The following is a 27,092-nucleotide window of genomic DNA, read 5'->3' as shown; positions in this document are numbered from 1 at the left end:
TTGCATGTTTTGTTGGTTTCCGTGCCGTCTTTGTTGTCTTTCGTGTAAGGTGAGTGGGACGAGTGTAAGATGCGCTTGTTGTGGTTGTCGATGACCTGTTTGAAACAGTCACTTTATGCCAAGGTAGACTCTGCCCCCACATTTGTTTAGGACATATATATATATATGCGGGCTCACTAGCAGGTTAAGGAGGAGGATTCGGAGGGTCCAAACCACCACCCTACCCTAATTGACTTGTGAGTGTTTTCACTTTTTGTCTGAAACCAAAATTCTGCCAATTACATTAAATTTGTCCTAATTTTTTTTTTATCTCGAAGCAATTAAACGTATTACCGTTAGTAGAGGGTTAAGTCTTTTCTCTGACTGTTGTTCTAGTATATTGAGTAACATAATAAAAGTACTTGTACTTTTTATGTTAGTGATGTTACTGTAGGATTACTGAATGATGTAAAAGTTCTTTAATCAAGTAACGTGATAGACAGTTGATCGTTTCGACCCTGGGCTTTTCTCGGGGCACTCATTTCGCAGGGGTGGGGCATGACCAATCTGGCGTTCCTTTTGAACTGATTGAAGCTCTTGGTGATTGTTGCTCCGACATATCACATATCCATGATCCATGTTTTAAGGTGTAGTCCAGACACACTCATCAAATTGATCTTCGGCAGAAATATTGGACAAGATGGCGGCCGCGCTTGCGCATTTCGTCCATAATGGCGTCTAAATAAATATAAGAAACTGTATGGAAATTTGTAAAATTTCTAAAATATAACTAACAGGAGCTCATGGTCCCGTCTGCTCTCGATCGAGACATATTCAGTACTGATTCTGCTATTCATCAAACCTCACAGGGACTCGATAAATAAAAACCACTTACTTCCCGAGCCAGTTCTTTTGTCATTGATCATTGACCTAGGTCGCCATACAGTTCTTCAAAATCCGTCGTTCTCCATCCCAAACACTCGCCTATTACAGGAAAGTGCATCAATAAAGTCAACTGCTCTCGATCGAATTGACTGCTACAGTATGCTCACTCCTTTTTCTTTTTCCTCTGCATAGGAGCGAGACAATTTGACACTAATTATATTCTCGCGTAAGTAATTTTAAAATACGAGCTAATCGGGTGCGACGCAAGTGAGAAAGAGAGAGGACCCTGAGAACGAAGTTGTGCTGCCTCCTGCACTGAATGATATATTTGACGTCACATCAGATGCGTGCCTCAAAGGCTGCTTGGTTACTAGATAAGCAGGAAAACAAGATGGCGCCGCTCGAAAGGTTATTTCGCGAAGTGATCTAGACTTTGGAGACTTTCCAACCAGATGGGAACGGCTGCTTCTGCAAATAGACGAGACTCGGACCTAATTAGTCCTAGGGCTGAGGCACTTGCCAAAGAAAACGGGGTAAGACAAACAGTATCGTATGTAACTTACAAATACAAACGTTGCTACCCAGTTGACCATCTGTACTCTGGTACTGTCCAGACGCTGCTCGACATCATGGAATCTATTTTTTAGATGTTGGCGATGAAAATCGGACGGTTTCTTAAACATGTTTCTCCTTTAATCTCCAAGGATTTTAAATCCTGCATGGGTTTCTTTTAGTTTCAAGCTGTTGAGTCTTCGCCACTTTATCTTTCTCACCATTGTCCGAAGACATGTTGTAAGTCAGACCTCAGACCTGATATATGAATCACATAGCACAGTCATGCCTCTTTGCAAAAAAAGCCTTTTTTTTCAACATCAAATCAACAGCAGCTGATGTTAGATTCCCCAGCCTTGATCGATTTAGGACATGGAACAGTTCGTTATCGTCTCCCAGATGAAAAGAGAGAACAGGAAAATATGAAAGTCAAAACAGGATACTTCTATCATCCTAGGCTTGATGACTTCAGCGAAGGTATGACTCATATACACAGATTTGACTGATGAACTTAATGCAAGTGGTGTTCCTAAACATGAAAAAATCCAATCATTTCCAAAACACGTATGTGTGGGTGAATGGAAAAAGATGAACCTAAATTAAGTTTTACTTTTGTGTTTCAATTTTATCCTGGGTTTGAATTGGTGTTTTGTTTGTTTTGGGTTGGTGATGCATATATTCTGTAATAGCATCTAACTCTTTCACTCCCAAGATCTGAGTAGTAATTCTCTTTACTGTCTGTTATACAATTCTTATGACGTTAATTTGAGAATTCAGTATTGGATCAATTAATAATCCCAAAGTAGATCTTTTTCTTTTTTTCCTCGTCACTTGTCTGGTTAGTTATGTATTGATGTTGTAAGGAGAAACTATGTCTTGAGAGTGAAAGGGTTAGAAGAAAGGAAATATAATTAGAACCACAGATAAAATTGAATTATAAAATAATTCAAATAGTACGCACGCTCTGATTGGCCATAAAACCATTTTACATGAGTGTATGTAAACACGGTTTTTGTTCCTCTTTCATTAGTTATTTTATAAAAGAAATGTAAAGTGGTTTCCGTGTTTCTCGATAAGCTGGAAACCAGTCCGCTTCACATCATGGTTTCCTACTCTTATCTCATTTTCTCCCAACCTCCCGTGTGTTTACATAAGGCTATGTAAACACAGAAACCATTTTACATTTCTTCACCATAACATGTGAGTGTACACTTGATTTTACTGTATTCTCTTTTGCATGCATTTTAAATGTGGACAATTTTCTGCAATTCAATTTAATCTCATTTAAGTGCTTCATTTAAGAGCTGCATTTAAGAGCATCACATAAGTTAAGGTATACTACATGTATATTGAGTGTTGCACTACTTGTACAGTAAATGAGCAACAGCTATCAAAAATATTTTTCCATTGTAGTAGATTTTACTTTTGCAAAAATTGAATAACAAAGATAAAATCAATATATCACTTTTACTCTCCATTTTTTAAAGAGCCTTTATATTACTTTTTTTGCAAAGTACCCTGTGACTTGTGTTTTTCTGAATGCAGATGCTGAAGTGAGACCCGAAGACAGCTTTAAATTCCATTATGTGTTCAAAGGACCGAAGAAAGATGGTAAAGTAAAGCGATTATACTATGTTTATGGGACAAGCTTGTCAGCTAAAGATGAAGGAATCAAGCAAGAACCCCACAGGCCAGTAGGGAAAGGCTACAATTGGCCAGAATCCTATAGGAAGGCCAATAACTTGTATTATGAGTTGACCTTTGCTGACCAAGGTTAGAAATTGATTCCTCATATGATTATGCATGTGTGCCAAACACTGCACCACACCTATCTGACACAACAATTTAAAATAAAATTAAAAGTTCAAGGTTGCTTGAATAATCTGTCAATAAGGGAGACAATAAAAATTCTGGCAGGAAAAAATTTGCCAATTACAACTGTAATCATCTAGGAAAAGAAAGGTAGGAACTCCAAGTACATGACTGTACAGTTGCAGGAATCATGACAGTATGCAACCCAACAGGTGATGTACAGTTTAAGTGGAGTTGTTAATGTGGTGATTATCCATAGTGGTATGTTCTCAAAATGTGATGTTTTATGCCCACCAGGCGTTTCCTTTGGAATTGGTGGTACATTCCTAAAATTAACAGTCCTAAAACATTAACTTACCCCTCTCACATAGTAACTGTTTAAGGCTTTGGAAGAGTTGGAGAAAGCTGGGGATAAGGCTAGGATGCCCTCAGTTTATCCCTTTAGTCACCCTTTGGTTATTGCAAGGATGATGCTGCCTTTCAAAAAGAACTAGGGCAGTTACCCATGTATTAAATTCAAAAGCCCTTATCTTATGGGTGGGAGAGGCCACCCTGCATTTGCTTGATAGGTAACCATGGCGTAATATAGATCATAATCAGATTCAGCTGTAGAATTAGGTCTATCAGCAATCACTAGTAAAGTATGTAAAGAAGCAAAGCACATTGCAATCTCCTTGAAAATTTTCCCACAACATCACATTGGTGAACCTGCTACATTGAATTGGTTTTCCCCTTATTACCTTTGACAGAATTAATGAGTCTAATAGCCTTTTAGGGGCAATGTTATTACATTTAGGGCAAGGTCACTCACCTTAGTGGGCTATATTTGTTGTGCAACATCATGGAAGGGGGGGGGGGTCAAAAAATCTGTCTCACTATCTTCAAACTGCTGTTCCTTTAGGACATCCATTCTGCTGGTTCATTGGCTGCTGCTGACTATGTTTAAAGAAAGAGTTACATTAAACTTCTTGTAGAACAACATATATAAACAACTGTCATCAAGTTAGTTTTTTTTAAATTTATACATCAGGTGAGGATGATTTTACAGACTCAGACAGTGTAATGACTGGAGCAGATTCTCCAGAACTGACAGATTCTGTTGCTGATAAATATAAATTGAGGTATTGTATACTAAGTACATGAGTGTTTATCGCCCATACTATAATTGGGGAGGCAATGTGGCCGAGTGGTTACTGAGCACTGGACTTATAATCTGGTGGTACCCAGATTCAAGAATTCCACCCTGCTACTCTCTGAATTTGTTCTTAGTTGTTCCCAGTTCAAATCCTCAGCTAGTTGGGATTTTCAAACTTTGTTTATTTACAATTTGTTTGTATTGGCCTTGAACTGGGCCAATAGTGGGGGAGTGCTTAATTGATGTTATTATTTTATTATTATAATTATTATTATTATTATTATTATTATTATTATTATTATTATTATTATTATGTAAACTTAAAGTGCACTGTCTTAGATCTAAATTGAGAGTCCTACTACAAATTTGCTTTCTGTACACTTATTATGAAATAGATATTGAGAAGACAACAAATATATTGTATCCAACAGGATTGTTCTTGGGGAAATGGAAACAGTAGACTCTCTTAAGATGAGAATGGCCTTAAGACTGTTGATACCAGCAGTGAACTTTCATATCCTTCATAATAAAAAAGAGTTAAGGTATGTTGGCTCATCACCAATCAATTAATTTCCACCCATTTTTCTGTATGTTGTCAGAACAAAACTAGTTTTTTGGTTCCTATGTGGTATATACACTGTCCTAAAGCAATATGAATACAGTCTGAGGGTAGACTTAGTAGGGATAACTGGACATTATTTATGGATCATTGATCTCTCACTGAGTTTCTCTCTCTCTCAAATGCAAATGTTTAGTCTTTGTAAGTTTGCCTCACTATGATTTACAGCTTATAGTTTACTTTTCTGACTGGGAAAGGAGGCAGTCAAGTGAACAGGTTAAAACCAATTTAAGCATCAGACTTACCTGGTGAAAGCCCTAAAAGTGAGAGAATATCTGCATTTTCCTCAAGATTCCAATTTTACTCCCTCAGAGTGTTCTCATTTTGGTTGTTTTGCATGTTCTGGCAAAAAAAAGTTTTCTGCTTTGGTTGTACATATCTGTGTTATGCATGACATTGTTTCAAGTTTTGTTTGGTTCTTTCTTCTTTTCCATGAAATAATAGTTTTCATGACTATTTTCTTGATGTAGACCAGAAGACATTGTAGGAGATCTGAGGACACCTGAACAAGGAAACTGGAGGAAATTTGCTGTTGTTCTAAATCTAACTTAGTGACTTCATTGCAAATTCATGAGCAGATTCTCTTTCCTGAAAACTATGGGTTAAAACCTCAGCCTTGAGGCTATTTTGACTAACTTTTGTTTAGTGACAGAGGTCTTTTTTCAGCCTCTGATTCAAGTGCAACAAATTAATTGATTTTTGGCATGTTACTTTTGCTGACAATAGAGGAAAGATGACCTAACAGATTAAAAAACATCTACTTTGCTTGCTATTTTTTTCCCTTCTAGAGTGCAATTCACTCAGTGTTATGCTTGCTGATAATTTATGTTTTTTACATATGTTGTATTATGTGGTCATAATCAAATTTCTCAAGTTAAAAGAACCTTCTTACAAAAATCAGTTATTTTTGGGCACTTACAATTTATTTTTGTACTATTTAAGATTCTTTGTAATAATTTTGTGCTATTTAAGATTCTTTGTAATAATGCTTAGGGTAACATAAAAAAAAAGAAAAAAGGGACACAAATTCACCTGTAGATAATCTCTAAAGAGGAAAAAATTGGGAATATTCTTCCCTAAACTGTGTAAATAAAGGAGTTAGTCAACCAGATAGCTTTGTGTACACATGAAGATAGCAACTGCAAAATCCTACTTCAACTTATCTGTCATATTGTAATGAATACCAATGAATACCAGGTTACCAATTAATTGACTTGTGTATCTCAAGAATTTGTGGAACACCCAGGTAATGATATGGATATTTAAGATCACAGTGACAGCTAGCTTTAGTGGAGAGAGTGACAGAAGCAATTGGGAGTTATAGAGGTTACAGTGACAATGACGTCAGTTCAGAGACAGTGACAGCAGTAACAGAGACAGTGACAGCAGTTACAGGGTGACAGTTGTAACAGAGACAGTCACAGCAGTAACAGAGACAGTCACAGCAGTAACAGGGACAGTCAAAGCAGTAACAGACAGTTATGGCAGCTACAGAGTGACAGCTGTAACAGAGACAGTGCAAGCAGTAACAGAGACAGTGACAGCAGCTAATGAGTGACAGCAGTAACAGAGAGGGTGACAACAGTAACAGTGAGTGACAGCAGTAACAGAGACAATGACAGCAGTTACAGAGTGACGGCCGTAACAGAGACAGTGACAGCAGTTAATGAGTGACATCAGTAACAGATAGGGTGACAGCAGTAACAGAGAGTGATAGCAGTAACATAGAGTGACAGTAGTAACAGAGACAATGACTGTGTTTTTTGTTCTTCATTAAGTTTTGCCAACGCACGGGAAAAATTGTTAACAAACAGCGTACCGTTTTCTGCGTGAGATGTTCTTTGGAACGACTAGCGTTAAACGCTATCTCATTTTGAATGAAATTTTAAGCGGACTTTGTGCGTGGTGGACAAAAGGTTGGAGAAATAGGGAACACCAGTTGGGGCAACTATCCAGCACTTTCACCGACACTGAAGTGAATTATTGTTTACGTATATGCTATACAGAAACCAATAAAATTAGTACCGACAAGTGATCACAAGTAGCCACAGAAGAAACGAACAAAGACTTTTAAACATGTTAAACGGCGAAATTATAACGAGCTGAAAACCAAAGAGAACAGGAAATGGACTGTCGGAGTTTGTGAAGATTTTGACGCTTTAAGATTGCCTTGAGCTGGTGTCCTAGCGGATTTGGACCCCCCAGTCCAAATCCGTCAGCGGATGTGGACCCCCCTCTCCGCGGATTTGGACTCCCCAACAAAACTGAGCGAAAACATCATCCTTGACGTTCTAGTAAAAATAGATGATACTTCTGTTCCAGTGCTAGAGTTTGTTTTAATTCAAAACATGCGTATTGATGTTATCTTGTTCACATGATCCCGTCACAACTTAGGATTTTTGTTCACGTGAACGAAAGCGCTAAACTGTGGAATAAAAACGAACTGTGAAACTCGATAACGTTTGATTTCTGTTTTTCTCTTGAAAAAGGTGTGAAAGAGGAAATGAAAGATATGCTAACAGTAGGTGAGAAACGCGTGAAAGCTTTACTGTTTTCACTTCAGTGGAATCCCGATTGCTCGGGTCCTCGATTTCTCGTAACGCGCGATTACTCGAACTAAAAGTCGTTCCCCCTCCCCCAGTCCACCCAATTTCTGATTGGGTTGACTTTTACTAATTTTGATTTTCATTTCCTATGGAGACTCGAAAATCGGAATCCACTGTTCGTATTCCACAACGAAATTCTGTCGCTCCACTCACTACTGTTCAGTGAATCAATGAATCAATCAAACTTTATTTAAAGAGGGTGACACTTAATAACTAAAAACAAATTAACTTGTGGCCCTCTATAAACATTGTTACAATGAAAAAAAACCTATTATAATTAATAACCTAATTAAGATTTAAATTAAAACCTAATTAAAAATCACAATGTACAACAAATCAAGATCTAAAAGTTAAAGGTGTAACATATTGCTCAGATAATGCGATCTAAGAAAAAATTATCTGAAAAAGGAGTAAAAGCCTTATCCCTAAGCTGACCTAATTTAAGATGTTTATATAAAGCATTCTTCAAAGTATTTACAGATTGAGAAGCGCGTAGCTTAAGGGGGAGGTGACTCCAACATGTTGAGGTCGTTGCAGAAAACGTGCGGCCTCCCTCTTTTTCTGTGGTGTATCTCCTAGGTGAAATGGTTAAGTTAGCACCTCGTGTATTTCTGTTGTGCTGGGTGTTGTTTAGTTCTAACAGTTCGTTTATAAAGGCAGGGCAAGTACCCATAATCCTCATCGCACCCACCCTAAAATATTAAATAGATCCACAATGCCATGGCGTTGTTGGGCGTCTAGGATGATTCTAGCACAGCGTTGCTGCAGCTTAAATATATTATTTATATTGTCATGACTGCAGCAGCTTGTCCATGTTACACTGCAATATAATATCAGTGGCTTAATTAAAGAATTATAATAAAGTATACGCTCTGTTCTTGGTAAGTAAGCCTTAATTCTGTTAAGTATGCCGACACGCTTTGAAATCTTCTTACATAAAGAGTCGATATGAACATCGAAACTGAGCTGTTCATCAAGTTCAAGGCTTAGCAGCTTGACACTCTCGACCTGTTCTAACGTGCTTCTCTTGAGCTCCATCTTGCGATGAAGAGCTTGCGATCTTCATTACTTAAACGTTTTCGTAGGCGCGGTCCATCAATGAGTACTGTCTTCGTCTCGGAATAATTTAGTTGCAGTTTGTTGTTTGTTGCCCACTCATCAACGTTGGAGACTTCGCGTGAGAGAGTGTTCTTGAGCTCTTCTACATTTATATAATCGGAAGAAGCAAGGAGGGTGGTGTCGTCAGCAAACATGTCGATCTGCGTGTGGACATTTAAGGGTAAGTCATTGACGAACAACACAAAACAGGGGCAGATCCAGGAATTTTTGACTGGGGGGGTTCCAAACTCTGGTTCAGAAAGGACTGTTGGACACTTTTGAGGCAAATTACTTCTCCCCCACACCCCCCACACCCCCTCCCACCAGTCGCGGTTGCACGTTATAATTCCATGGCCGCTTACCGTTTACTTGGATTCTACTCGTAAAGGATGCACCCTTGGAACATTCTCCTCTTGTGTTTGGTTACAAGAATTGTACAGATTTCGTCAACATCAATGTCAAGGTCATGATGTAAGTGCACGAGTGCAAGTCCTGACAACCGCTCATCAGACATCCTGTTTCTGAGATATGACTTGATTCGTCGCAAGCCAGAGAATGAACGCTCAGCTTCGGCAGAACTAACAGGAAGGGTACAACCAATAATAAGCAAAATTCGTATGTTGGGGTACATATCCTCATCAGCATATTTTACACACTCAATAAGATTTCCCGGTAGCTGTAAAGTGGGTGTGTACTGTTTCCAAAAGTATTGCCATTCCCTTAACTCAGAAAGAAGAGAGGACGGTGTAGGTAAGTCCTGTTGCCAAAATTGCAGCTTTTCTGCTAAATTACGAAGACTGTCATGCTTCACCACGGTAGATGGAACTAAGGGGAAAATTTCGGCCCCTATCCTGTTGTCTTCGCTGAATCTTGAACTCATTTCTTCCAATAAATGTTCTATAAAAGGTATAGCAACGTTAACACGATAATGCGATTCCGGGTTTACGCTAGGTGCATTGTTCCTATGTTCCTGCCTCCCAGTGATTCTTGGTACTGAGACTGTAGCGCCAATCTTATCAGCTAGTATAGATGCGTCTTCAAGCCATTCATGACATTCTTCCTCTATGTTTGACCTCACTCTGGCAACTGCTTTAATAGTGTCATCAATCATAGAATACGCTCGGAAGACATCTTGGTCTTTCTTCTGAAGCTTGGCTGCAATAGGTTTGAGTGTTCCAAGGCTATTCTTTGTGATCAAAAAGGTGAAAATGAATCCGAATGTCTTCAAATTCGCCAGAAGACCTTGTGCCTTGGTTTTAGTCTCCCTGTCCCACGTGAACGATAACGAGGAATAAACATGAGGATGCGACCCATGATCAACTATCGCTTCCAAGCTTATGCAAACGTACGCGTAAAGTTCGGAGAAAGTCTCGTAACATTCATGCCTTTCCACCCATCGGGTTTTGCATAAGCCTTTTATAGCCTTTTATAGCCTTTTATAGTCTTTTTTTTAGCCTTTCTGGAGGTAGAACCACACTTCTCTAAAACTTGTTCTAGAAATCACTGTCTTTTAGGTGAAAAATGAAAGAAAAGGAAAGTTTCATTTAAGGTTCCAATCATGTTTCTGACGGAAGTTAACCTGCATGCGGCTGCAACACTGAGATTCAAAACGTGACTGTTGCAATGAGTGTACAGTGCCATCGGTGCTATTCTCCTTATTCTTCCTTGCACACCACATGCTTCTGAGGACATGGCACTGGCACCATCATCATCATATTTGACATAGTCAAAAGATACTTCTTTGATTTTAGGTGAAACATCGTTGTTTAGATCTAAAAACCTAAGGCAAACACTTAATATTTCTTGGTTTGCGTATTTATCTATTACCTCATCGCCAATGATTGAGAAAAAAGCGTCTTCCCTCTGAATCGGCTGTGTAATTTTCGCCCGAATAAACTCTCCAGTGATGCGAATGACCTCCTCTTGTACAGGTTTTGAGGTGCTTGTAGCATTTCTCCCACAAGTAAGTAAGTGTTCTTTAAGATTTTTATCAGAGTTGCCCAATAGCATACGAATGGCATGAAAGTTGCCTTTGTTGGATGCCGTGCTTGTGCTGTCATCTCGATGGCCTCTAAGAGGGATGTTCTGTTTGCCACACAATATTATGGTACTTATGATTGCTCTAAGTGCGTTCATGTTTTTTCCAAATATCTCTTGGTTTTGCGTGGAAATCCTGTATGGCAAGGTTTCCTTTGGTTTTTGAATACTTCGGATTATGGCAATGCCGGCTTCAAGTGCCAACTGGTGATATTGCATTTTCTGATGACGCTCAAGTACCCTATCTTTCCCAGTGGCTTTTTCAAGCTTTTGGAATGGAGCTGTTACTAGTGGCCTTTTCTGTGCTCGAGGATCTGTGGATTATTATGCATCACACAATATTTGAAAAACCTCCCATTTGTGAAGGACTATATACAAGCCATGTATACTTTTCCAACCATGAACACAAGCTTCTTGGTATGTTTGTCTTTTCCCTCAACCACAGTCTTAGAGGAAAAGCCTGTGTATGAAGGAGGCGGAGCGAAATGGTTCTTAAGGTATTTAATTTTTTCGTGGGACTAAAGAGTTCTTGGATCAACTTTGCCACTTACGATGTCCCCGACATCAAAGTAGGATACAACATGCTGATCAGTGGAAGAAAATTGGGAAACTCCTATAAACTAAGGAAGTCGTTTATCGATAAATCGTCAAATTGATTTTTAACAGACTGTGATATGAAAACTGAACATTGACAAGCTAAATGCTTACTTTATCTGATAAATGTTTCTTAACTGACTTAACTGAGTCAACGTACTGCACCCTTTATTTGAGCATTGTTGACAGTGATATCAAATTCACTTGCTAAGGATAAAAATTCTGATCGATTTACTGTATTAAAGTCTAAGTTGAGAACGGAAACCTTGCAAAGTGTTTTGCACATTTCTTTAAGTGACTCTAAAGATAGCTCGTTTCCCTTTACAGCGATGAAAAACAGATTTGACAGCGGTAGTACAGACTGCAAGAGCTCACCCTCGTGAATAACTACCCTGTTAAGCGAAAGGAAAGTTAAATTTTTACAAAAAGAAATCGGGAATATGTCCTTTAATGCAATACAATCATTTAGGATCAAATACTCCAACTGGCACGTGCCTTACAAGAAGGTCAGATTAGATACCAACTGGCCACTCAAATTTAAATAGTTAAGTCCACGAGACAAACATAGACTGTTACAAATAGCATGAGCTATAGATTGTGTCTCCTTGACTCGACGTTTCTTGACATCAATATAGGCTACTGAGAAATTTCTGAAACCCCGTGCGTGCTGTATGATTGTCTTTAACTGATTCTCGCTTAAATGAGTGATGCCCCATTCATCTAGGCAAACATTGGTCCACAACATGTCACTTTCAGAGATACGTCTCCATCTTCTGCATACGAGCCTTAGCTTGTTTATTATCTCTTTAAGACTAAAATACTTGAATACGACACATAGAAGCTCATCTGGTAACGCTATGATGAGAAAAATTAAAATTGTCAAATTATGGGGCTAAAGCTTTGTCGAAAACTGAAAATTAATTTTAGATGATACGCTGTCTGTATGAAGAGTGAAAGAAATGCTTTAAAAAGATTACGAAATAGATTGGCATCGATAACAAAACTTTACTGAGATCGTCGTGTTCTTTGACCAAAGCAAAAATAACAGAAATCATGAGAAATTAAAAGTGGATTACACTGTCGCGTAATTTTACGCAAGTCAATGGGCGTGAATTTAACTAGCTTTTCGTGTGTGATGGCTTGCGTCTGCGGAAACTAAGAGTTGAACCACATTCAACTTTTTCCGCAGACGCAAGCCGTCCGTACATTTTTCTATTTATTTTCTATTTTTTAATTTTATTTTTTATTTTTTTCTATTTTTTTCTTTAAATAAAGTTTTTCTGTGTGGCACTAATGGCACCGCTTGCTTTTGTTGCTGTAGGCCGGGGCGGTCGCTAAAATACTCCAGTTTATTGTAAAATTGGTGTTGCTGTCTTTGAGTGTCCAGATATGCTTTGATAGTTCCGTGCTGTTTGAACAGTTTCTGTTCCGAAAAGAAAGTTTGTGTTGCGTGTAACGTTGCTTAAAAGTTCCTTCAGTAAGTCCAATGTAATTCTTTCCGGTTGTGTCATTTTCTGTTGTTACGTTGGCGTTGTAGACGACGCTTGAAGTGAGGCAGTTGTTTTTCAGAGGGCAGTTGTTTTTTTTCCTGCAGTTGCATTTGTTTTCCGTGGAGGGTGTCTTGCTTGTTTCGAGGATTTTTCTGTTGTGCTTCTTAATTATGGTTTGTAGGTTGTCTGTGCAGCTATAACTAACTTTCATGTTGTTTTTGTTGAAATTTTGCTGTACCGGTGATTTTTCGGGAAATGTTTACGCTATATTTATGTCTATACACACACACTCACACACACACACACATATATATATATATATTTATAATAAAGTTCGGATATAACGCGCGCTGTCATTGGTTGAAAGAGCGTGCTCTATGAGAGTATAGAGCATAGAACTGAGCTAAAGCTGTCACGCCATCTGCCAATCGTACTTTGTTCGACCTTTTCCGGGACTTCTTTTTAGCTTTTTCCCGATAATTGAAAGTGAAATTTCGGAACTGAAGCGAGCCGGCAAGTAGCAACAGAAGAATCAAACAAAGGTTTGTAAACATATCAGGCGCCGTAATTTACGTTATTAAAACGTGAGCAGATACGAAAATCCTCAAAGGAAAAACAAAATAAACATTCCGAGTTTTAAAGATTTTCATGGCCAGTTAGATTGCAAGCTTACGTACGGTAATAAAAATCAAACACGGCTAACACTCGTATAGTATATAAAGTTCAGTGTTCAAAAACAAAACAGAACAAAACAGAAATGATGAAAAATATAACCAAACTGGCATAATTATTAAAATTCATACTAATCATGACGGTGTCTGAGCGAATATGATCAGGCCGAAGTTCATCGCGGCTCGCTCATCATGGCGATCTCCGGTCATCACAGTAAAGCAAGCCTCAGAAACTACATCGGCCGCCCTCCGAGTGAAAAAATAAGAGCTTGCTCTGATATCCTTTCCGATACGTTGAGTGGCAATTCACATCAGTCACTGCAGCCGAGTTTTGCGGCTCGACTACGTCTCGTGTTTCTCCCTACACTTCTTTCGTGTTCTAGCCACTTCCTGCGTGCTTTATTACAAAACAGAGCACAGTCAAGGCTTCTCTATTTGTTAAATATATATATATATATATATATATATATATATATATATATATAGAGGGAGTCTGCGAGTCGATTTTCGCGTGGAACAGTGCTCAATACGTTGAAGCAGAGCGGAATAAATATTTTAAGAAGAAAAAAGGACGCAACTACATTTTCGCCGAATTCTGTAAACTTTTGCGTCGAATCTAAATCGCCGTTTCATTGTCTTCTCACCGATTATTTGCCCTCGGTCCCTGAGTATTAGCCTGCGCTCGAGTATAGAGTGGGATCCGGGTGGAGGAATCCGAAGATAGCATTTTTGGACCTTTTTTGTTATATTCTTCTAGAGGAAATGAGAGAATCATTATTTTCTTGTTTTCTTGCAGTACTAAAGTAAGGACTCGTCTGTATGATATATGTCGTTACGAAGGGGGGCGGAATCGACGGCAGAGTGAATACGCTACATCTGTCACGTGACTCAAAGGGCCAAGGGTCTAATATTACTGTGTTGTGTAACGCAGCATTGAGGGTGGAATCCTATTCAATGACTTACAGCATGGCGCTATCGAAACACTCTTCTGATATTGAGGTACGCCTTGACAGTTTTTGATCATAAAAATGACATTCTCTACGTAGGAACTTTCTCTCTTCCTTGGTTTCGCCTTGGACCATGTGACGCACCATTCTTATGAAAGGAGCAGTTACGACTTCGAAGTGGGACTCAATATCACTTTATCTCTTATTAATTTGATCGTGATTTTGTTGATCGTGGTTTTATTGTTACCAATTTTCATTAAGTGAGGCATGACTACTCGAATAACTAAGCTTGAAAGAGAGAACGGCGTGCTGGTCATAAGATAGAATTGGGGCGTAAGATAGAATAATATGTATTGTCTGTAACTTGAACACTCGATGTTATAAGCTAGTTAGTCGAAGAAGCATATTTTGGGTAATTATTCGTCAGCTGGAATCGTTGAGGTGTGTACAATAGTTGTAAGTCTCGCGCAATTTAGTTCTTAGCGTAGCTGTAGAGTAGTTGTGTAACTGTTTGAACGCGCGATTTTTATACTTTGTAGTACCTATTTACTGAGGGGGAGGACTGGACGGGAGGTCCGTAAGTCATGACCGAGCGCTAGATATATTATTTTGGCCCTTTCTCTCAGTCAATCATACAAAATTGACGATCATTACAAACTTAACAATCATTGCAAATTGTATCCAAAGCACGGCCATGCCTCTACACCTCGCGAACTCAGAAAGCTGTCCATTGTAAATTAGGGGATATGTTCTGAGATTGTTCGAAGTGAAACTTAGCACACAAAATCCTCATACTGATTAATCAAATCTACAATTAATTTGAGAAACAGAAAGTCATCTGTCAAATTTATATTGAAAACTGTAACAGTTGCATAAGAACCCAGCAGTATATATATGACATGAACTGTCCACAACACAGCCATGATCCATAAACTGTCCCATCACTCTTTTCAATGACACTGTCCTGTAAGTGTTCAATTAGAGCATCACCAATCACAATTGAGAATTTTGTTTGATTATTATAGTTAATTCCCCCTATACTTCATTGCCCACCCAAACTGAACAACATCTTCATCAAAAAGTAGCCTGTGCACATTTTAAAACAAAATAATGCCATTATCATTGGTGAAGACCTGCAAGTGCTGTGAATTGTGATTTTCCTTAAAATGAGCCCAGTGATACCTTTTTTTTCACAATTTTGATGAGAGTTTTGTTTTTATACAGAAATACCTTACAAACTGAAACTCATTGTTGCATTGTTAGCAATGACTTAGATTGATATTACCTGGCCCATTTATCATAACAGAACCTACTTGCCCTCAATCCCAAGACAAAGCCACATGCAAGTTTGGTTTCTACATCAACAACAAAGTCCAACAGAAAATTTTGGAAGAGGAATCAGGAAAAGGGCTGTTCTGTAAGTGGCAGGTCTATGTTAATATACGCATTTGACGGTTAGCACAAAAAATCATTCTTAAGATTATTTGTGGAACCTCACTGCAAATGCCATAGTTGCTTCCTCTTAGATGATTCTTGAAATGTTTAATGGTGATAATTTTCTTAGCAATTTCACCTATACTTGGAAAGCTACATTAATTGTGCAACAGGATATAATGTTTAGTTAGTAATGGAATGCTTGATAATCATCCATTGCTCAGGTTTTCTGTACCTAATTTTGTTGTTATGTACATTGTACTTTACATTGATGCATATTATACTTTTTGTAATCCATTGCTTTCAATTGCAATATTGTGTGGCTGATGCTTGTGGCCAATATAACACAGACTTGGATTAGCTAAGTGCCAGGGCAAAAAGAGCATCACATTTCCACACTGCTCATAAGCTGATTATGGTCTTTCCTTATAAAAACCGGAAAGATGACTTATATGAGTACATGTACTGAAAATTAAAGAAAGCAGCTACACATGTGGGACACAATGGAAAAAGGAAGCAGCTAAGAGTACATTGATTCAGAAGTATTTACCTTGGAGAAAAAAATAACAACTCTGACAAGAAAACCCTGTGTTTAATAGGTAACCATCCAAAATAATTTTTTTGTGGGTCAACATGCACAGGTAGAGGTTTCAGAAAAGTTTGTGTAACCCTCATCATCTTTTCTGGATGTTATTTGCAAAGTTTTTGAGCTATCGGTGGTGAGAACAACCTGGTGTGCTAAGTTAATGCATTTTTAACAAAGAGGAACCAAGGGCAAAAATTCTTTCAACATTCTTCTGATTAAGAAATTTATTTAATACATTTCTTGAACTCAATTTGTTAGATTCCATTGTATGGCAGAAATATATAGCTATTATTACAAAAATTCAAAGTTTACTGAGTTGTATGTGTAGGCAAGTCAAAAAAGCACTGGTAGATTTGTCATACATCCATAGCAGAAGACAAAAAAAGATAATTATTTGTAAGATTCCAAAAATTGCACATGATAACCCTGTTATTAAGTAGTTAATAATACTATGCCTATGGTATTAATAAAGGTGGGATTGTTTACTTAATTTACTCTCCAAAGACAATCTGACTAACTGTTCAAACATTAAATCAGTAACTAAATAGGGTCATTTTACTTTTTGATCATGTTTTTTGATTGATCATTTAGAGTTGTGAAAGTCTTGTGAACAACTTTGATGATGTCAAACATACAACCTTGAGTGAAAGGGCAGCTTTAAGGGAGGCAGCAAGGTATCTTAAAGGTTATTTTTTGTACTTGTTGTATACTTAATATTTGACTGTGTAACTGAATTTTGTATTGTGCTAAGATATTTAATATGAGTTGTTATGGGTATCAATATCATTTATTAGGTTGCTAATTTATTTCAGCAACCTTGATTTCCATTGTTTGGGCTGTTGGTTGATACGCTCCTACCAACTACTGTTAGTGGCTCTTTTTTTTTTTTTGATACTGAACTTTTGCCAAAGGAGTATTTAAAATGCCTTTCAAAGTGGTAAGATTCCTTCCCCGAATAACTAACCAATTTTATTTGTAGTGATAATTCCATTTCGATATAGGGTTTCTATACCTAGTGTTAAGCTAGTTAAAAAATGATTAAATGTTCATTCATCATTCTTAGGTGATTGTTCAGAGTGAATGCTTTTTTACAGATGTCTCAAGTGTGCTGATGCTCCTTGCCAGAAGAGTTGTCCAACACAGTTGGATATCAAGTCATTTATCACCAGCATTGCCAATAAGGTATAAGCATTTCTTGCTTAGTGAAACCTACCAACTGACATTTCTTTTTAATGTTCTGGAATGGTTACAAAGTGTTACAAATGAAAACTTTTGAAAATGAAAATGTTTTGGTCAGACTGATGAGCAGCAAAATGCAATCATGGCTTCTCTCTTTAGTTGCTAATTGTAAATATGTAGCAGATCATGATGTGACTCTATTAGGGTTGTTCCCACTTGGATTGTTCTCATTGTTGATGTTTAATAGAACTATTACGGAGCAGCAAAGGCGATCTTGAGTGATAATCCCCTTGGTCTGACCTGTGGTATGGTATGCCCTACAAGTGACCTTTGTGTAGGGGGCTGTAATTTGTATGCCTCTGAGGAGGGACCCATTAACATTGGTGGCTTGCAGCAGTTTGCTACAGAGGTAACTTAAGATTTACTTTAGATTTAGCTATACTGAGCTGCTTAGAGAACTCATAAACCATCTTGATTTTTAAAATTAGGAAATGTTTTCAAGTCTTGTTCTGGTCATTTTCACCTCCCAGCTTGAAAGGTATGAGGTGGGATCCTACCAAACCCACCTGGGATTTTGGAACATCCACAGTGGAATTTTGCCTAAATATTCAGGCTGGAACCCATAAATTCCACCTGCAACTCCAGATGGGATTCTGCCTAAATTTTCATGTGAGATCCCATCAATCCCACAGGCAGTGTCAAATTAGTTGACACATTATGTTTTGAGAGTTCCATTTATGTGTAGAATAACACACCTGTTTCTTCCACACTTATAATGATCAACAAGACCCACTTCTCCTATTCAATGTTGGCTAAAAGTTCATGGAACCATGGTACAAAATTGTTTTTGGGGGGAAGGGTGTGAATAGATTAACTTAACAAGGGCAAAAGAGATCAATTGAAGTAAATGGGGGTTGACAAGTTCAAAGTGTCAACATGCCAACTATAGGTGCAACCCCAGATGTGATTGCATTTCACCTGCCATACAGTACCAGATAGGATCCTGCCTCACCCCCTTACATAATCCAGGGTGGAATCCTGCCTCAGCCCCCATACAATCCAAGTTGAGATCTCAAAAATATCACCAAACTGTGATAGGATCCCTACAATCCTAGGTGGGATCCTTCCTTCCTCACTTGGGATCCCATCTTACATCCCATATTACAGTCTTCAGGTGGGATCCCAGCTGGGAATATTAAGCATCCTATACAAAATCCAAATTAATAGGGAGCTTATGAATTGATGACTTCTTTCTCGACGATGACTTAATGTGATGTTATTGACTTTGTCGTTGCTATTTGTAATTGCGCGCCAAATTTAGCTTATGAGTTGTGGACATCGACCTGGAGATTCCCCACCAAATTTAAGTCACAGACTGACTTTTTTTATTTAGAAATAGTTTTATGAACATGTTGATTAAAATGTCAAACTTCAGAGAGAACAGACAGTGCATCACATATGCCTACAGAAAAGGATTTATCAACAACAGGCAGTGTGTTTTGCTGTATGATGCCAATACTTCAAAAAAACCTGGACTATCCATATTGGAAGTATGATCAATTTGATTTGGATGAGCTGGGAAATGACCAGTGCAAGGCTGAATTCCAATTTTACAAAAATGACATTTTCAAACTTGCTGAATATCTTCAATTACCAGATGAGATTGTTACTTACAACAGCCTAGTAGTTGGATCAGCTCCTGCTTTATGTATCTATCTCAAGTGCTTTATGTATCCTTGCCATTATGGGAACATGGTTTCTCACTTTGCTAGACCTGTTCCGGAGCTTTGTATTATTACAAACCACATGATTGACTGGATCTATAACTGATGGCATCACTTACTCTCAAGATATAATCATGACCTGCTTTCCCCGGCAATCTTATGTTTTAAGCTGATGCGATATATCGATCAGGCGAAGCTTTGGAAAACTACAGGGGTTTATTGATGGAACAGTGCGGCCAGTGTGTAGGCCAGGAGAAAATCAGAGAGCCATTTTTAATGGACAAAAAAGAATACATTCCATAAAATTCCAATCAGGAGGGTTGCCTAATTGGCTGGTTGGTCATTTATATGGTTCAGTAGAAGGAAATGTCATGACAGTGGTATGCTGACCTCGTCTGGGCTTTTACAGGACCTGCAAAGATTTTCTAATTCACCAGTTACTGGTATACCATGTGTGTGTGACCCAGCATACCCTCTTAGAGCACACTTACAGGGACCTTACAGGGAGAAGTGTTGACACTACACAAGAATTCAACAAATCTATGAGCAGTGCCCGTGTTTCAGTTGAATGGGTTTTTAATGATGTAATCAACTGTTTCAAATTTTTGGATTTTAAAAAGAACCTTAAAGTTGGTTTAAGTGCTGTGGGTAAAATGTACATAGTTCATGCCCTGATGCAAAATGCCCACACTATTTTATATGGTTCTGTTACCTCAGAGTACTTTGGTATCAATCCACCAGCTTTAGATGACTATTTCATCTAACTATTAGAACGATAAAACGTGAAAGGGATTACACAAGCAAGGACATACATCAGGATACATTTCAAAATCAAAACATTTCATGATTCATCAAATTTTGGACATTAGAAAGCATTGATGAATAACAGCTTTGTAAAAATTCCAGGAGAGATGGTAAAAAACCCTCTCGTCATCAGAAGCAAGCTTGCACAATTTTTTTAAATACTTGTTGGAAGTTAAATAGGTTGATCTTAGGCGGCAAAGCGAAAATCTAGCTTTGTATGTATAATAAAAACAACAAAAAATCAACCTGGTGAATTCAATGTCCCTTTTTCAAGAGTTCAAGTAGTGGTTGGCTACATGTATGTTGTTGTTGCTGCATAAACATTTGACACATCATCTGGAACTGCTCTTGTTGATTTTTCACCTGGTCTTAAAATTGCCTGGACATTTCTTTCTGTTGTTGAAACATCAGGTTTTGTTGTGCCAATGCCCTTTCTTGTTTCTTTCTAAATTCTAGTTCTTCCTTCTTCAGCTCACGTTCCTTCTCTGTTGCTCCTCTTAAATAGTCCATCATTTCATTTGGTGTATGTTTGCTTTTCTTCCGCGGTTGATCATCTCCTGCTCTTTTCTTTGTCTCACCAAGACATTCCCTGGCTTTGTTTCACATTTCTTCAACGGAAGCTTTTTCTTAAGCTGTTTTATCGGAAATTTGGTCGAGGCAATTTCCTCTTTCACGACTTCCAATTTTTTATTTCCACAGTTCAAACAGCATAACCTCTTTTCCCAACAAGAAATTGTGTTCTTTTGTCCATTTCATCACTGAGTTCCTGAAATAGCAGTTAATATCTTATCAACGACAGTATATTTTAAAGGACTGAAATATCAAACTTAGACATGAGTATTCAATTGACAAAAATTTTCAGTATGTCTGACTGAATCTTCGCATTGCTAGTGCTGCATCTTGTGACTACTTGGAAGCATTGAAAGAACATTTGTTTACTATTCAAAACTAATTTATAGCCAATGAATGGATAAAAACTTAGAACCTTTGAATGAAGAAGACTAGTTTCTTTTACACTTTATCTCTCTTGGTATCTGAATTGACCTTAAAATGCCAATGTCCCTTTTTATTTATTCCCTTACCATGTGTTTGAAGGGCTTGGGTCATTCTTTTTGCAGTTTGACATCTTTCCTATTTGATAAATAAGAACTATGGTGTGAATAACATTCAATGAAGCAAAAAGCTGTTTCAGGGAAGCTCCTGTTAGTATATTTGGAAGGTGTTTGTAGATTGAGTGTTAGATTCAGCAAATATTCCAAACAAAAGGTACCTTTTGATGTGCTGCTACAAAGAGGACTTCAAAACAGCTCTTCTGAAGTAGTTGCGTCCTTCAAGATGATGCATGAAATAATGCCACATCTGGTAGCGCATGTGCATAAACTACTTCTAGTGTTGATACCTCGTCATCCTCTGGGAAGTCATTGATTTGTAAGCTCCCTAATATCCCGTGTAGGACTCTTCTCAAATTTCTAATGATGTTGGAAATTTAGAATGGTGTCTATGAATTGAAGAACTTTTGAAATAGGTAAAAGCTAATAGTGCTTCATGTGTAGTCTAAGAGAATTAAATATTTTAAAATGTTTTAAATTGTCTACATATATCTCACTGAAATATTCCAAAAAATTTAGATGCAAGTGTGTATCGGTATTTAATTTATAAGTTGATCTGAATGAGTCCATCACCCACCTGCACTTAAGTATACTTACACTTAAATAGTTAGTAAATAACTATACAGAATTTAATTAACAGTTTTTTATTAAAATTATGAATAGGGATTTCAATAGAAATCTTTATTTTCACTGTTAGATTTTTAAGAAGATGAGAATTGGACAAGTACGTGATCCTTCAGTGGTTTCTGTTGACCAGCTTCCTGAGAGTTACTACTCTAAGGTGAGCAGTAGTTGTTGGGCAAGTATCCAATGTAAGCTTTTGAAACATTTGTAATAAGGTAATTGATACAACACTATATCAGGAAGGTACTCAAGTTTTGAGTGTTACTCTCTCTGAATATCAATTGGTTTTTAGCTTGGTTTTATTTTATACTCCCCATAGGTGGCGTTGATCGATGTGGTCCTGCATCAATAAGTTGTGCAACATTTTTGGCTCGTCTTGGTTACACAAACTTGACAGTATTTGAAAAAGAGAATTATATTGGTGGTTTAAGGTATCTAATTACACTTTTATTCAGTATCAATGTGGTCCTTTTTGTGGAAAATGAACAGAACATCTACATGTAGGTCATGGTCTTCTTGATGTACACAGAGTTAAACCTTGTTTGAAGTCATCTACAGTTGCAGGACTAATTTTTTTCAGAAGGAGGAGCTAAATTGAATCATTTTGTTGTAAGGATTGAAATCAAACCATTATGTTAAGTTACAGTACATGCAGTCTTTGTGTTGGAGCTGTAATTTATGAGTCTGTAATGTGATATTAATCTTATTTAAAGGAAATGACAACTTAATTTGTTTTAAAAACCTTAAAGCTGCATTGAGGTCAGACCAAAACTGAATGAATGATATAGCATGACTTATCCAATGGTGAACTACATGCATTTATACTCTTCATTTGTTATGCCATGTTTGAGGGAGATGCTCATGTACTCTCTGGTAAAGTTGTCAAACAGATTCATTTACATTTACATGGAGACCACAATTTTCTGGGATAGTATATCTACATAATCATTATATCATTCCTTTGCCCCCTCCTCTCAGCTCCTCTACAATCTGTGCTTTTTTTTTCTGTGATATTGCAACATCAAATTTGGAAACACAGCTGGGCTATTGGTGGCAACCAGCTCTTCATTTTAATTTTTGGCTCTTGATACTTCCCTAGAAGTAGCTTTGTGGATATTGTGTTATGGCAGATTGTAGCTGTAGAGTCTGGTCCAACGTCTTGCAACTTTTGCTACACAAGTAGAATGGTGCAAGGCAAGGTGCTTGCACCAGCAGACTTGCTTGAAAGATAGTAGGGTAGAATTCATACAGCTGTTTACATCATACTGGATATATTATTATGGGCATCACCAGCATATTGATCACCACCTCTTGAAATATGGAGTAAGTAAGAATTCTCATAGGATTATGCTGTACTCGTAATCTGACAGACATACATACATTGGCTGCTCTAATCAAACTACTGTGATTTTGTTTTCTAAACAGCTCCTCAGAGATTCCACAATACAGGCTTCCATATGATGCAGTTAACTTTGAAGTGGAACTCATGAAGGACCTTGGAGTCAAGGTAACCATTTTGTTTTTCTTCATGCAAATTGTAAAGCATTTTGTTGTATGCTTTGTTAATAAACTTTAGTCTAAGTAGTAAAGTTTAGATGTCAGAAGTGTCATTGTAGAGTAGGTGGCCTGTTCGTAGACAAAACTTAGGGTGGCTAGTAGCAACAACAGACTGGGGTACTTTGAGTACCCCTTGAAAATGACACACTTACACCTTTGGATACTTGTGCTGCTCTTATGTACCTTAGCTCAAGATTCTAGAATACTCCACTATGAGCTAACTTTGGGAATGTATCCAGCAAATTACATTCAGGGATTTACACATGCTTTGAAAGTGAAGTTGTTAGATGTAACCAAAAATCTGTTAGGTCATTGTTGAATGGGTAGTCTCGTAGAATGTTTTGGAAGGACAGTAGGCAGGCAAAGAAATTTTTCGGTATTATGCATTTTAAATTTCTTGTAAGTTTATTGTTCTTGATAGGTCTTTACTTTTCTCTGAAAAATTTGGATGTATTTCTTGAACATGATTTTATTTCATGTAACCCATGCATAATTCTGCCAACCCTCTGGTTGCTTAACCTCAGCTATGTTGATATCTCTGAATGATGGTATTTGATATAGATATATGTGGAGATCATGCTTGTCTCCTAAAAAAAAAATGCAAACAAATTTAATCCAACCTTGCTGTTGATATTTCAGATTGAACTTGGTAAAGGTTTAGGTAAAGTGGACTTTCCATCAAAGCTCTCTGGGAAGCAGGGTATGAAAGCATCTTTATTGGTATTGGTAAGATCTCTTCCATCTTTTGATTTTATGACAGTGATTTTTGAGAGACTGGATTTTCTGTTTGTTTTACAAAATACTGATTAAGGAGGAGGTAGCTTCTTTGCTGAGTCTGATATGAATATTATCACCTTCACATAGGTTTTAAAATAATCAACTTTTATCGTCTCCAATTTAGAGGGTAAACAATTAAAGGTACTCTCTATAAAAATCATCCCACTGGTTGAGTCAAGTTATGTGAATTTGACTGCTGAAAAGCTGGGGGTGATCTCTGTCTGACTTTGTTTATCTATTTATCAAGATGACTTTGACCGCTGACCTTGAAAAGCTATTTTGATGTGTATTTCCCACAGCTAAACAGATTGCAAGGATGATCAGTAATTTTAGAGTGGATGTACATGTAATAATATGTAGTTTGTGTATATCACATAATGACACAGAATATGTGGTTGCTAACCAGGTCTGCCTCAGCCCAAGCTATCACCAGTGTTTGCTGGGTTAAATGTGCAGAATGGATTCTACACGTCTAAAGATTTCCTACCAGTGGTATCTATGGGAAGCAAGGCTGGTAAATGGACTTAATATCTTGAAAACAGTGTTCTCTGGGAGGAAATTAGCACAGAATTTACTCTCATCGTTAGATATACATTCTGTTTAATGGTTACCTTGCTCTGCTTCCCTATGTAATCAATCTTAGCCAGTCTGTGCACAGCCATTTCCCACTTCCTTTATGTAGTTAAATGTGCATGTGTGAGAACAAGTGCACTTGTGAGAACAAGTGCACGTGTGAGAACAAGTGCACGCGTGAGAACAAGTGCACGCGTGAGAACAAGTGCACGCGTGAGAACAAGTGCACGTGTGAGACAAGTGCACGTGTGAGAACAAGTGCACGTGTGAGAACAAGTGCACGTGTGAGAACAAGGGCTAAAAACGCCAGTGGCCACTGAGAGGCAGGAATATGAAATATCTGTGGGCTTGGAATAACATACATCCTCGACTCCTCCTCCTTGTCATCACCAATTATCATTCTTGGTGTGGTGTTTTTAAGCAAATCAAAACAGTGAAATTTGAGATTATCATTGGTTACACAAAAGACCCTTCAAACTTAAATTATCTACGGTGTTACACTTCTTTTCCCCCCCACCCCACCCGACGTTTATCTGTTCAGCTACAAAGCGTTTACTCAATAAATCCCTTGAGGCCCCCAAACTGAAACGAGACTGTAACTGAGTTAAAAATTTTGTGAAGTAAATGTATAAAAATGTTCAGAAAAGCTTACAGACTGAGGAGGACAAATGACTTCACTGATAGATAACATTATTAAGTTCAAAAGCTTAGATAACGTGAGCGAAAGAGATATGATAGGATTTTAAAAGTCAATGTTTCCTTGTAGGTATGTGTTCCTGTAAGGCAAAACTACCAGAACTCTTTGGACATGTGATTGTCCTTGGGTGTGGAGACACAGCCTTTGACTGTTGTACTTCTGCTCTCCGTTGTGGAGCTCGCAAAGTATCAGTCATCTTCAGAAAAGGCTTCACTAACATAAGAGCAGTGCCAGAAGAGGTCAGTTAGGTTATTTTCTTCTTGGTACATGTTATTAGAGGTTAACCAAGGGAAAGTTTGATTGCTAGTCAAACTTTCAACAACTTGCAACTCAAATGAGGCAGATAGCATTTTCTAACTACAACTCAAATTTCCCAGATAAAACACAATGAAAGACAAACACATTTTCTTTCAATCAGCTTACTTTGTATCTTCCACAATTTTGACTGTAACTTGGCTCGTGGTATTTGTCCCATGGAATGCCACTGACAAATTGCTGGTCTACCATGGTTACTTGAAGAAGTGATGGGCATGGCAGAGTGGTGAAGCGAGGGTGGTTCAGGTCTTGTAGAATGCGGTCTATTTGCTCACAGTTATTATCAAATTGCTTTGACGTTGGTGTCTTCACTCAACTTCAATCTGACTGACCCTTTCTTGATCTCAGTTTACAACCTCCTGAAATGGAGAGTATGCTTCTTAAAAAATGGTGCAGTTTCTATTCTTCTTTTGGATCCTTTAATTTTATTAAGGAGTTTGAATTCTAATGTGAGGTATAACAATGACCAATGTTGAGCCAAATTCTGCGAAGGATTGTTGCAAACATGGTATACATGTACTGTAGTTCTATGTGAATATCATGGCCTCAGGGTGATTGACTTTCTTTACTTACTATAGATGCAACTGGCTGTCGAAGAGAAGTGTGAATTCTTGCCTTTTCTGTCACCAAAAAAGGTTGGAACTCATCTTGTCTTTTTTCCTTTTTGTAACCTGGTAATTCACTTAGTTAAATTTATCTTAAAATTGAGTTTAAGGTTAATGGTGCCAATTATGTTTGGTATATGAATTTAAGGTTCATGTTAAAGATGGAAAAATCTGCGCTATGGAGTTCAGCAAAACAGAGCAGGTTTGTTTGCAATCTCAACATCAGTTTTATTGTGTTATGTTTAGATATAATTGTCAATTAACTGTGATCGATGTTTATGATGCCTGTTAATTTAGTTGGACGATGGTTCATGGATTGAAGATGAAGAACAGACTCTAAAGATAAAAGTAAACTTTGTCATGTCAGCGTTTGGTTCCACTCTTGCGGATAATGATGGGAAGGGACTGTTACTGTAGTGAACTCCTTTTTGACCACCTTGCACACTCGTGATGAAATGTTTGATGCGAAAATTATATCCACATGGGTCATCATCTATTGATAACAGAGTTCCGTGGTTAGTCGAGGATTCGTGTCTTCTGACAGTAATTTTTTTTTTCTTTGGACGGACATAAAGGGTGATATCGCGAAAAATGAAACGCATTGCAAAGTGATGAGGTTTCTTAATAGGACTATTTTACAACAAGAAGAATCTGGGCCTCCATACTAAATGACATATAGAAAT

General features: G+C 37.7%; 3 protein-coding genes and 2 pseudogenes across 3 annotated transcripts; 3 read left to right on the top strand and 2 right to left on the bottom strand.

Annotated features, from left to right (window-relative positions):
• Window positions 1-1,231: 1,231 nt before the first annotated feature.
• LOC131784445 (uncharacterized) lies at window positions 1,232-7,427 on the top strand. The gene is made up of 6 exons (XM_059101249.2): window positions 1,232-1,397; window positions 1,749-1,893; window positions 2,962-3,189; window positions 4,259-4,349; window positions 4,795-4,905; window positions 5,453-7,427. Exons 1-6 carry the CDS (start codon window positions 1,317-1,319, stop codon window positions 5,532-5,534), a joined length of 738 nt encoding a protein of 245 aa, XP_058957232.1. The 5' UTR covers window positions 1,232-1,316; the 3' UTR covers window positions 5,535-7,427.
• Window positions 7,428-9,062: 1,635 nt separating this feature from the next.
• Window positions 9,063-10,942, bottom strand: LOC131784436 (52 kDa repressor of the inhibitor of the protein kinase-like). Its single transcript, XM_059101243.2, has 2 exons — window positions 10,266-10,942; window positions 9,063-9,951 (listed from the first exon to the last, which is right to left on the bottom strand). Exons 1-2 carry the CDS (start codon window positions 10,940-10,942, stop codon window positions 9,063-9,065), a joined length of 1,566 nt encoding a protein of 521 aa, XP_058957226.2.
• Window positions 10,943-14,383: 3,441 nt separating this feature from the next.
• On the top strand, window positions 14,384-26,913 carry LOC131784444 (dihydropyrimidine dehydrogenase [NADP(+)]). Its single transcript, XM_066159020.1, is given in 15 exon segments — window positions 14,384-14,477; window positions 15,732-15,842; window positions 17,037-17,119; window positions 17,540-17,627; window positions 17,872-18,033; window positions 21,959-22,052; window positions 22,205-22,316; window positions 23,311-23,392; window positions 24,082-24,103; window positions 24,106-24,168; window positions 24,626-24,733; window positions 25,559-25,728; window positions 26,383-26,439; window positions 26,558-26,611; window positions 26,707-26,913. Coding segments are annotated over 15 exon segments (1,371 nt in total). The 5' UTR covers window positions 14,384-14,432; the 3' UTR covers window positions 26,827-26,913.
• LOC136277258 (uncharacterized) lies at window positions 19,046-20,159 on the top strand (annotated as a pseudogene).
• On the bottom strand, window positions 20,522-21,278 carry LOC136277336 (uncharacterized; annotated as a pseudogene).
• Window positions 26,914-27,092: the final 179 nt, after the last annotated feature.

This window comes from Pocillopora verrucosa, chromosome 12 (assembly GCF_036669915.1).
Source record: "Pocillopora verrucosa isolate sample1 chromosome 12, ASM3666991v2, whole genome shotgun sequence".
Taxonomy (NCBI): domain Eukaryota; kingdom Metazoa; phylum Cnidaria; class Anthozoa; order Scleractinia; family Pocilloporidae; genus Pocillopora; species Pocillopora verrucosa.
This window is presented reverse-complemented; position numbering and strand designations above follow the sequence as displayed.

Coding starts and splice junctions, on each gene's coding strand:
- LOC131784445 (XM_059101249.2), top strand. CDS start 1,317: ATGGGAACGGCTGCTTCTGCAAATAGACGAGACTCGGACCTAATTAGT. Junction 4,350..4,794: donor GCTGATAAATATAAATTGAG/GTATTGTATACT, acceptor TGTATCCAACAG/GATTGTTCTTGGGGAAATGG. Junction 4,906..5,452: donor CATAATAAAAAAGAGTTAAG/GTATGTTGGCTC, acceptor TTCTTGATGTAG/ACCAGAAGACATTGTAGGAG.
- LOC131784436 (XM_059101243.2), bottom strand. CDS start 10,942: ATGCAATATCACCAGTTGGCACTTGAAGCCGGCATTGCCATAATCCGA. Junction 9,952..10,265: donor AGTGTTGCAGCCGCATGCAG/GTTAACTTCCGT, acceptor CACGTGGGACAG/GGAGACTAAAACCAAGGCAC.